Source organism: Ambystoma mexicanum, chromosome 4q (genome assembly GCF_040938575.1).
Source record: "Ambystoma mexicanum isolate Mex_15411 chromosome 4q, UKY_AmexF1_1, whole genome shotgun sequence".
Lineage (NCBI taxonomy): Eukaryota > Metazoa > Chordata > Amphibia > Caudata > Ambystomatidae > Ambystoma > Ambystoma mexicanum.
Genome location: NC_090928.1, coordinates 332590826 through 332603152, shown reverse-complemented (window position 1 = coordinate 332603152; position 12327 = coordinate 332590826). Strand labels below are relative to the sequence as shown.

Here is a 12327-nt window from a genome sequence, read left to right as displayed (position 1 = left end):
ACACGGGGCAGAGGGGAACACAGACGACACCCAGGGAGACTGAGTCAACATCCCCAACCAATCCTGAACCACATCTTCAACCACCCCTAACTGCAGCTAGATACCACTGGGGTGCGGAACTGTCGAGACTAACTGAGGTGTGGACACTGGCAGGTGCATTGGCCATATAAGTGGGAGTGAGGACCATGTCAGGTTGTTGGGGAGGATGGCAGAGGTGGCAGCGAGATGTGAAATGAGCCACAAATTCAGAACTGGCCTAGACCTAACCTGAGGCACAGGGTGCACACGCACCCCATCTATGAGAGACTATACAAGCCCACTTCTTCAATTCAGGATAGAGATGCCAACTAACCAATTCCAGTAACAATTTCCTCCTCTGCATACACCTCAAACTCCAAACCAAACACAACCACAAACCTACAGCAGAACAAACCGCACAAACTTCACTACACTGCAACAACAAAACATAAAACACACATAGACTCGCACAACAGTACTTGAAGACTACTAGCCGCAAACACCCCAGGCCTAGCCAACGGACCCACCGGGCTGAGGCCGCCAACAGCCCATAACTGCACTCTTGGACTCCCCCCACTAACTCACCCTCCCTCTTTCAGAGCCGCCAGGGGACCACTCCAGTGGTGATGCGCGGTACAAATGTCCTTTAACATTAACGCTACAAAATCTAAGGTTTATGAAGGGCAAAGTTATTCTGGCCTTTAACCCGCACTTTATCCCAAAAGAGCCGTTGGCATTTCACAAACTTGCTTCTATTTCCTTACCCTTGTTCTTTGCTAATGCATCTACGTTGGTAGAAAAGGCCCTGCAGTCTCTTGACGTGAAATGGGCACTAAAGTCAAGGCAGCTGTTTGTGGCATTTGGACCCTCCAACAAGGGGCAATCTATTTCCAAACAAAGACTTTCCTGTTGGGTGTCCTCTACAATTTCGTTTTGTCACACTAAAGCTGGTAAGCCCTTGAGGGGTGCGCTGAAGGCTCCTTCTACGCGGTCCATGGCGTTGGCGGCGCTGTAGTCTGGGATACCGTTGGTGGACATTTGCCAGGAAGCCTTCTGGGCAGTGCTGCATACATTCACCAGGCATTACTGTCTGGGGCAGCAACATGCGGAAGATGTGCAGGTGGGGCGTGCAGTCCTCCAGCGCCTGTTTTAGTAAGGTAGGCCCTGCATCTTCGGGGGTTTTATATTTTGCTATATCACTTGCTGGGTTTATTGTCTCATGCATGTGATAAGATGCTATTTGGTGGTTTGCCTATGACACACCGCCACACATTGGTTTTACTGCTATGTAATCCAATGCTGGAGAAGGGAGTAGTTTCTTACCTGTAACTCCATTTCTCCATCCTTGGTATCTTTCATGGATTCACATGCGCCAGCCGGCCACCCTTGCAGGCAAATCTGTGTTCGGGTGCCCTCTAATTTGGAGGTGAAAATCTGAAGGGAAGCAGCAGGGGCGGGGCTATTTATACCAGACGTCCTATTGTTTGGCCGTAAGCACCCAAAAGAACTTTGATGGGACACTAAAGTGTCGCAGTTTTCCATAGGAAAACGCTAGGTAAAGTTACCGAGGTTTCCCAGCCTGACGACGGGGACATATTCACAGCATGTGAATCCAGGAAAGATACCAACGCTGGAGAAATGGAGTTACAGGTAAGAAACTACTCCCTTCCCATGTCGGCGGAAGGGGACTCCCACCTCCCCTGGTGTGGGGGGGGGGGGTCTTGAGGGGAGTCTTGACCCCTGTGCGCTCTCCTGCATCTTGCTTGGATGGTAGGCTCTGTTGGGGGCTCACCCATGCTGTGGTTCCGACCTCATTTCTAGGAGCATCCGTTATCGCAGGACTTCGTCTTGCCTGCTGATTTTCCCCCATTGTCAGGAAGCTAGGTTTGTATATATTCGATTGGGGGGGGTCCCCCACTCCTCAAGCCGCAGCCTCTCACTTCGCTGAGCAGCCTGCCCTTTTCCCCTCTGCCGCGGGTTGATATCCTTTGGTCCCTGTTATGTGCTGTTTGTGGCTCCCGCTGGCTGTCTCTATATGGAGCGTGAATTGGTGGCTGCCCCGGCTCGATATGGGCGGGCGCACCCTCCCTCTGTCAGCGTCCACACCCCTCCACGTTGCTGGGGAAGGAAGGGGAAGGGGCGCCTCTCAACTTGAACTCCTTCGACGAAGTGTCCCTATGTGGCTCCTCCGCTTCATCTGTGGTTGGCGGCTTCTACCCTTTCACCAGCCTTTTAAAGTCTGGATCCCCCGTCGGGCCTCCAGGCCTCCTCCTCGCTTGGGTCGGAGCTTCAGGTGGGTGCTCCTGGTGGAACTGCAGAACGGTGGAGACTCACCTGTGAACCACCTCCCCTCTCTTGGTCCTAGCTTGTCCGGGCCGCCTTTTATCCGTTTGAAGGCTGCTCCGGTGGGGCCGCCCAATTGTATCCGGGGGGGCCTTGCGGCTCCTCTGGGTCCCTTTCCTCTGCTTGTTGGGGGCATTCCGCCAGCTTCACTGTTGTCACGTCTCTGCTCGGTTGGTTCGGCGTCAATGTTCCTGCAGCCACACTGTTCAGGACACGGGGGGCGGGGGATGTCTCTTCACTTCCAGCACTGCTTCCCCAAGTTGCGGCGCCAGCTTTTCTCGTCCGTCGGTCAACTCCTGTTTCAGATCTGGGTCCCTCTCAACCGTCAGTATCCCTGAGTTAGGGTCTTGTTTTAAGCCACTGGGCTGCCACCCTGCATCGGTTGGGAGTTCAGAGGGGCGCCCCGCAGGGGGATTCGGGCCGGCCTTAACCCGCTCGTTTCTCCCCCTCTTTCTCCAGGCCTCAGTTTGCACAGTCCGGGTCTTCACTGCTCAGACTCTTCGGAGATTCCGATTCGGCCACATGGGCTGTATCCCTGGAGCGTGGCAGCCCCTCGTAGGTGTTTTTCCTTTATTTGTTGGGGTTCCCCGGTGTCACGCTTCACCTTCCTCCGTTTAGTGATGCTCCGCGTCTAGCCGCTATATTCAGAGCCCTGTGGGAGATGGGACCTCATTTTCATCTCTGCTTTATCCACGTTTAGTCGGAGATTTGGAACATCTCTACTTTCCCTTGTCTCCCTGCGACAGTCCACTGTTTTTCTTGCGAAATTCTACTTTGGACTATCTCTTTATCATGTCTTTAGTCCCCGTTGGGAGAGGAGCCGAGCTTCAGGCAGCCATTGCCTTCTGCGCCCCCATAGCGGTCTCGTACAGCAAAGGGGCAAAAGGAGAGAGTGCAGTAGTCTCCAAACTTAAGTGCTAAAGGCCTTTTGTGGGAGTGCCAGGCAAGGATTCTTTTATTTTTCAATTAATTGCAAACCAGAAGTAATTGGGATGATACTTTAAGCTAACTATATCGTGTAGGGCAAAGACAGGGATGTTACTTTTTTAAAGACTGTCATGCAATTCAATTCCTAAAAATATAAGTTATTACATAATGCATAGTTACAGTATTGCTACTGTAAAACACTCAATTGTGTCAATGCTTCACAGGAAAGTTTATGCTTGTGTATCTAAATCTCAATGTCAACTATATTACATTTTGTTGGGGAAGATGCATCATATGGATGAGTGAACACGATTTAAAAATGTACATGATCACACAGGTAAATGCGTTTGATGGCTAACCTAATTCTGTGACCTGCTGATTACTTACATTGTGCACCTGGTGCCGTGAACAGATCTCATACTTAACATTCTAGCTTATCACCCTGTTGCATTATACCAGCTACCCTGAAAATGAGATGGTCGCAAACTATAATATTCCGCCTAGTTTGACCAGTTCTCTGCCTGCTACGCCATCCAATCTGCTTAGTCTCCTGCTTTCTTTCCTCTTGCATAATTAATAAATTAGCTCACTAGATGTTTAAGCAAAGAAGACTATCCAGTCTGTACAGCTACTTATCTACTGCACTAGCATACACTGTAGTTAGTAAGTGAATTTGGCAAACAAGGACAGCGAGACTCAGCGCAAGGACCTGAATTATAAGAGTGGTGTGAGGAGCGCTGCGGGTGAGTGTGGGTGTGGGGACTTGCCAAGTCCGCCACCAATAAAACAGAACCAAGTTGTTTTTACAGACACACTGCGCGCACGCACAGTATAAATTGCAGTTGGTATATGTTTATTTCCCACGAAGGTAGCCTGACACGTGTTTCGAGCTCTTGCTCTTCTACTGAGGCTACAGGTTAATGTACATGCAGAATAGGCCAGTACATAGAATTACAGAGTAATGTATTATACATGGAAACAACCCAAGCAACAAAGCAAAAAGAGAGTGGCAAGTTCAACATACAATTGCACATCAGGCATATGAGATCAAAAGCAATCATATTAAACACGAAGTAATCAAGGACATGAGAAAATAATTAGATTAACAAATAGAGTATACATGTGGGAAAAGAACAGAACATTATTCAGAAAATGGCAATAAAAATGGCACACAGAAGAAAGAATGAGGAGAAAAAACACAAGAATAACATAAATGTTAGCATGTTTCATCTAGGTTGGCCATCCAGTTAGTTGATGTATTTCCAAAAGGTTAAAATAATTTACCTGAGTAGTGGAAAATCTTTAATAATATCACTAAAAGACAGGAAAATTGTGGGGAAGAAATGGCATGTGAAAACTAATGACTCGTTTGAGGGCATGGTAATTTGAGAAACCAAGAAACAATTGAACTTACAATAGATGTGGTAAGCAACAAAGAATAGAAGAATCGTGGGCTCCACTGTAAAAATAGTCATAACATACACCATGTTAATGGTGAATTGAATAATTACACAAAGTTAACAAAATTGAAAAGGCACAAGCCTTCATACCTTAATATGCAGTTGCAAGGACAATTGAAAGCGTAATCGTGTGAAACTGTAAATACGGCGGTGAGTGGAGGTACACACGGAACAGGTCGCAGCCGGGGGGGGAGAAAGCAGACAGGACAGCATGATTAGTAATTGGGCGAAGGTGCGCGTCTGGGCACAAAGTAGATGTGTACGAAGCCCCTCCGTCAGGTTAGGGGTCTACGCGAAGTAGCTGGTCTTACCAGTGTCTCGGCTGTAACAGTGAACAGGAGCCAGGCGTTCGCGGCTCCTGCAGAGTAATTAAGCACATAGTCCGACTGCCCATAGACTGCACTGTTGGCGAGACAAGGACACCATCTTGAGTGAGGACTGGTTACTGAGCAGTAAAGCAGTGGCGATCCAAGGGTCAGAGGCCCAAGTGTAGGAGTCAGCTAAAACGCACTGAATGTGGCGAACTCTAATAGTTCCGTATGCTGAATTAATAGAGTTGCAATTTGTAAGATTGAATACGAAAGAGGACGGAAATTAGGGAAGATAAGCAACTAGAAGCAGGAGTGAAATGAACAGGTTTATACACATGATACAGAACCTTAGGAGAATAAGGTATTAGATGATGGTGTAAAGGATAGCCAATGCAGAGGATTAGATTTAAAAATCACCTATGGTGGTGGGGGGGGGCCAAATTATGCCCCATACGTCTGCCTATGGGGTTCCGCCTCGGTTGGGCTGGTGACAGCAATGGATAAGTATAAATGGAATAAATACTAAATGGATGGCCACCGATGAGTAAAAAGTTGTACGTCTTGCGATAAGGTTACAATGTTACATTGAGAAAGCAATTACTCATAAAAATACAGATAATTTGTGGTCTGTATTGAGACCTTGTATGACAGTGCGATATTGACAAATAAGGCGAGCCTGTAATTGTCTCAATTTGAGGACAAGGTTGCCCCCTCGTTGTGGCAGGGTCACTTTCGCCATCACAGTAAATTTTATTTGTGCCTTATTGTCCATTTGATGGGCTTGTTGCCAGTGTACCTACAATGGGTACTTTGAATCAACCTGGGAAATGGATGCGAGATGTTCCCTTATCCTGATTTTTAATGGTCGGATAGTACTGCCAATATAGCATTGTCCACAAACACAAATAATACAATATACACAAAATTTAGTGTTGCAATTAATGAAAGATTGGATTCTATGAGTGCCCAGTTGACCAAATTCAATGTTGCTAGTTTCGTGTGCGTAAGTACACATAAAGCATCCCCCACACTTGCAAAAACTTTTATTAATTGGTTGGTGTAGCCAAGTAGTGGTATGTTGTGTGTTCGACATAAAGGAGGGTGAGAGGATGCCCTTGAGATTATTAATACTATAATAATTAATACTCTATTAATTCAGCATACGGAACTATTAGAGTTCGCCACATTCAGTGTGTTTTAGCTGACTCCTACACTTGGGCCTCTGACCCTTGTATCGCCACTGCTTTACTGCTCAGTAACCAGTCCTCACTCAAGATGGCGTCCTTGTCTCGCCAACAGTGCCGTCTATCGGCAGTCGGACTATGTGCTTAATTACTCTGCAGGAGCCGCGAACGCCTGGCTCCTGTTCACTGTTACAGCCGAGACGCTGCTAAGACCAGCTACTTCGCGTAGACCCCTAACCCGATAGAGGGGCTTCGCACACATCTACTTTGTGCACAGACGCGCACCTTCACTCAATTACTAATCATGCTGTCCTGTCTGCTACACCCCTTGCTCTATGATTAAGATTGTATTCTACATTAGCACCTGTTTTCAAAGCCTTTTTATCATGTGTCCCGTCATGCAGCCAACATCGTAAAGGTTTTAGGCACTCAGGCTTCCAAAGTCCCATTTGCCCATTCGAATAGAAGAGTAGATTTCTTTGAAGTGCAAGTAGCATTTGCAGGAGATGTGACTCATTTACTTTGCAATAAATGTCAAATCAGTTTCACTGTGCATGGCTGGCCTTTTGGTGGCAGCACTGTGCCAAAGTGGTTTTGTGACGACATGCACCATTTTACAGAAAGCACTTTTAACTTGTTGTCATCCGTTGCCATGGGTCAAGTGCATTTCTTTTAGGTAGACTAGGTAAACTTACTCGACCTGCAGTTCTAGTGGAATTTTAAAGAATTTTCAGGGCCTGAATCATCTCACTAATGCCTTTACCGTACACAAAACCGCAGTATTGTTGCTCATGTTGTTGTTCTTGTGACATTCAAAATGATTAGTACAACATTGCTAATCAAACTGGTTTGTTTGCTAATCAACATTTTAATTGGCAAACTCTGCTAATCATTTTTGCAATCTAATTAATGCCTTAGTGAAATATAAAGTTTCTTAATGTATGTGTTTATTTTTGAAGGTCCAAATGAAGCAGACGGATTCCAGCTGGAGGTGAGCGGGCTGCTGTCAGAAATGAATTGTCCGTATGTCTGTTTGACTTCGGGAGATGTGACAAAGCGACTTCTTCTAAAAAGAAATTGCCTCCTTTTGCTCAGTAAGTTACAGAACTAGTCTACAAAATAACTGATTTCTGTTCTATCTGTGCACTGCTATATAGAAGGATTGCAATGCTGCATTTTGTATCTGGTACAGTAATAATTTACATTTTGAATTTTTATATAGTACTTAATGCTCGATTCCTCCCACATTTACGTACTGTAAAATCGGGTGTTCTTACCCATTATAATGGCAATCTTTAACCTTGGAAGGATAAAGTGCTGAGTCAGCCTGTTGGCTTTGAACTTGGACAAGTGCATGGTGGCCCCATGTCTGAAGCGCGCACTTGACCAATTGACCTTAAAATATAAAAAGATTAAATTGACTGGTTTTATCTACAATAATCCCCCCACGCATCACATTTGCGGTTATAGACATATTTTAGCATTGTGGTTAGTCCAGGAAATCACAGCACAGACACTCTGTAGTCTTAGCTGAACATCCTGGCTGTTCGGATCCTCCACTTGATTCCTATCAACCAATGATTCAATTCAAGGGCGGACTCTTATTCGTATAAACAAGTCTACAAATCCTTTGCCTACTATCAACAGCCATGTCTCCATAGACAAACTTTCATGAGAGATTTAGACAAGACTTTAGACTCTATTTTCCCCCCTTGGCCCCAGAACCAAAAAGAAAACCACTGTAGTTGGGTGATCTCTTGCCCACAAGAGAACACTTTTGTGGGAGTGATTGCCTACAAATTTCCACTAATACCATTCCTTTCTCTGGTTGCTTGAGACATCTTTGAAACCTTTTAGATATAACCCTCTTCCTTTCCTGTCTTGTGAATCTATTGAGCTCAAATATATTTGATGGCAATCATCCCCACCCATCCATCGAATTTGTGTACAGTACTCATGCATTGAAGTTATCGCTCTGCTGTTTTGATTGTATTATGTTGTGTACCTCATTGTTGGTTTATTTTGCAATAAAAATCTGTGAAACATACATAAAACAGTTCATATATAAACATATGCAAATAGAATCATGCAAAATGCAGATACATTGTACAGAATTACATAATAGTTTTAATCGTAAAAAATTTAAATGAATTATACTCGTGCACTGGTGTGGCTTATTTTCATGGCCTGTTTAAAGTACACTAATAATGCCCAACCGAACGGAGTATTGATATTCAATAAGAGTGCTGGTCGATACTGTGTTAAGGCAGCCCTCCTTAGAATGGGTACAATTGTTCTTCATCTTACCTGGTGGTGATATGCCGTACAAAATGTAGTAGATCTTCACATAGAGCAGAACGCATATTGCATCCCGGCCATTGCCTGCCCAGTATGCAGTTATCAGTTTAAGTGGTGGAGTTTTTGGGTAAGCCCTTTTGACTAAGGATCTGTCCATTAGCTTACTGGCAGTTATAGGTAGTCCTGGCAAATGCTGCAGATTGACTGTTGGTTTCTGCAACTCCTTGTTTTCCCACTGTTCGTGCTAGAAGGTTTGAAACTGGTTACATAAAGCCGGCTTCAATGAAGGATCTATTAATCTAGGAGTGTGAACGAGAGATGCAGTGTTGATTCCCCCAAGGACTTCTTAACATGCTTGAACCTGGAATTTCTGGTTTGGTCAAAATGTTGCTGATAGACTGTGTTTCTCCAACATGGGGTCTGGCATGGATTCACATGCTCATGAATATTCCCTGTCAGGCTGGGAATCCTCTGTAAAGAAAAAAATCAGTTTGCTTTGTTTCTGAACTGTCTTTCTACTATTAACCAATCACTGGTCTCTGGGTCATACTGCCCCCAGCCAATGACTGCCCTCTACCTAAGCCCCTCCTCTGGCAGCCATCTTCAGATTTTTTCCAGACGTTCAAGTGTTGGGAGTCCTCGTGCTATAGCTCTCAAGCTTTTACTGCGTATTACGTTTTTTCTATATTTTTTTCGTCAATTGAGTCTCAAGCTCCACCGATTCATCTGATTAACGGGGACCCGTTTTCGGAAACTTCTATGCCCCTCAAGGGCACATTTTCGTCGAACTTCACTTCTTGGAGGATTCCAGAAGATACTTGAGGCCTACCGCGCATGGAGATGGCCGAAGACAAGAGACTCGACTCTTCTGTTTAGGATCTGCCCAGGATGTGGACTACAGAACGTCTTCAAGGAGGATGGGCACCCCTGGTGCTTTTACTGCCTACACTCGGACAAATCGCACATGGAGGAGGCCTGTGCGTTCTGCAAGGACATGTCCTCCCGCACCATGAAGGACCGTCACAAACGGCTGGCTGAGTGGCTGGAGACAAAGAACCCGGCGGCAGGTGACTCCCGGCAACGTTCTTCTCCCAAGAGAAAATCTGAGTGGTCTTCTAAGACCTTTGAGGGTGCTCCAGCTACGGGGGCCCAACAAAAGGCAAAGCACAGCGAGTCCGTGGGCACCGGGAGCACCGTGGGTACGGGCTCCTCGGCAGCCAGGTTGGGTGCAGCGTCACCGACGCCGTCAACCACGAACCAGCGCTGCGGCTCAGCGAAGAAAGGAAGTCGGTGCAACCGGGTAAGCTTCGGCAAAAGGCCCGATCGTGTCTGACGGAGAAAGCCAAGGGGAGCGAGGTGCTGACCCTCCCCCAATGGCAAAGGCTTCAGATGCACCTAAGGTCGTGAAGGCCTAGGTTCACCAGGCCAAACCGTCTGAGGGAGTGGTAGCATCCCTGGTGAAGGCTGCGGATGCGGGTTCCCAGGAGGCAGCCACCAAAAGGAGTTTCCTTGCCTGCCTGGAGGCAAGCTTCATTCGTGCCCATTGAAAAGACTCCTGTGAAGATGCCGATCATCTCCCCCAGACCGTCGCCCCTGGCTGAGAAGAAGGGGGGGGGTGCAGTGGTCCAGCTGGACTGAGATCTCTTCTGAGGAACAGCTTTCGGGCCTGACAATCCCTGAGAAGGGGGCCATCGAGGCCGGGCCCTACAGGAAGTACCCAGACGAGGCAGATGAGAGCGACGAGGGAACTGACGAGGGACGGCAAGGGGAGCCAGACCACAGACCACTCCCGTTGCAACCGCTTCCACCACGACAGACAGGTCGGAAGACATCCTGCAAGCACTGCAAATCGTGTGCACTGAGATGAGGACAAGGCTGCCGGTGCTTGGACCCCGTCGGGGGGGGGGGGGAGGGAGATCTGACAGCTAAGAGGAGACGAGTCCATCCTCCTCCACCGTACCCACCCCTCCTCCCCTTCATCTCCCCGAGGGACGAGACTGAGCCGGATACACCGACGACGGGTACGGATGACGGAACGGATCTCCTGTCGCCGGTACCAAGGGCTTCTCCCCCCGCTGAGATCGGATCCTTCCATGTCATGATCTCCAGGGCTTCGAAGCTGTTCCAGCTCAAACCCGAGGAGAAGGAGGGTTTCCTTTATCTGCGACGAGAGGCCAAGAGGAAGACCGTACTCGTGGTCCCGCTGTTGGACGACATCTGGGATGAAGGGCTGTCCCTCCTGAAGAACCCAGCCTCGACCCCGGCGAAGAGAGACCGTTACGAGACGTAGTACCGGGTTGCAGACTCTGCACCGATGTGCCTCAGAGCATAGCCGTCCCCCAACTCGGTGGTCTCCACGGCGGCCAGGAAGAAATCTGCTGGGTCGGCGACATCAACTTCCACTTCTCCACCGGACACCGAGGGGAAGAAGCTGGACGCCATGGGACGACGGGTCATCTCGTCAGCAGCGACAACCATTTAGGCGGCCAACGCTCACGCTATTGTGGCTCGCTACGACAGGGAGCTGTGGTTTAAAATCGCCCCTCTCCTGGCTTTCCTCCCAGACGACAAAAGGGCCGAGGCCCTTGAGATCCTTCAAGAAGACGAGGTGGCTTTGGACACGCCGACACCGGTTTCCGCCAGATGGGCAACAGCGTTTGCCTTCGCCGGTGTGGTTGGCTCAAGGCCACCAACTTCCGTCAGGACGTCCAGACGAGGGTATTGGACATGCCCATCGATGGGGACAACTTGTTTGGCAAGGCGGTGGACAAGTCTCTGCAGGCCATCAAGGCAGACTCCGAGACGGCACATGCTTTGGGCACACTCCAACAGCAACAACGACGGCTGTCCTTTCGGGCTTCCGGAGGCAAGTCGGGTGCCTCCAAAGGATTCAGCGGCAGCTTCTCATACCGTCAAGCGGCCTGGTCTTCGTCCCAGGAGGCCTACAGAGGACGCAGCAAGGCCAGAGTTAACCGTCATCGTTGCCAAGGGGCCCAAGGTGGGGCGGCCTCGGCGAAGCAGGACTGAACCGGCCGGGATGTCGGGGCCCCCACCCGAGCACCCCGGTGGGAGGCCGGCTGGCAAACTTAGTCGGCGAGTGGAAGTCCATCTCCACCGACCGTTGGGTGCTGGATGCCCTGGCCCACGGGCACACCCTGGAGTTCCAAGGGAAGTGTCCTCGGTTTCCACCGGTGGCCAGGAAAGAAAACCACATTCCACAGCTACTTCTAGAGGTACGAGCAATGCTGAAAAAGGGCGCGATAGAGCTCGTCCCGAAGAGGCTCCGGGGATCCGGTATACTCGCAGTATTTCCTCATCCGAAAGAAGACCGGCAGTTGGTGACCCATTCTAGATCTCTGCCGCCTCAACAGATGCATCAAGTCACAGAAGTTCCGGATGGTCACCCTCCAGCACATGCTGGGACAGCTGGAGGAAGGAGACTCTGGATTATGAGGATGCGTACTTGCACATCCCCATACACAAGGGGCATCGAAAGTTCCTGCGCTTCGTGGTCCAAGGACAGCACTATCATTTCAAGGCCCTGCCCTTCGGTCTGAAGTCGGCGCCAAGGGTCTTCACCAAGTGCCTGGCGGCGAGGCTGCGCCTGCAGGGGGTCCACATCTACCCCTATCTGGACGATTGGCTCATCCGAGCGAAGTCAAGGGAACTCGCCGTCGAACACACAGTGAGGACCGTCTGCATGCTCACGGAACTGGGGTTCTCGATAAACTATGCAAAGCCCCGCTTGGTGCCATCGCAGGATGCTCGGTTCCTGGGAGCCAGGCT

General features: G+C 48.8%; 1 protein-coding gene across 1 annotated transcript in view; it reads left to right on the top strand.

The window, feature by feature from the left end:
• FAM98A (family with sequence similarity 98 member A) overlaps positions 1 to 12327 on the top strand; it is a 435025-nt gene that overhangs the window by 83518 nt on the left and 339180 nt on the right. Inside the window, exon 3 of the mRNA XM_069607916.1 lies at positions 7203 to 7337. Within this exon, the coding sequence (XP_069464017.1) occupies positions 7203 to 7337 (135 nt within the window). The remainder of the gene's footprint in view (positions 1 to 7202; positions 7338 to 12327) is intronic.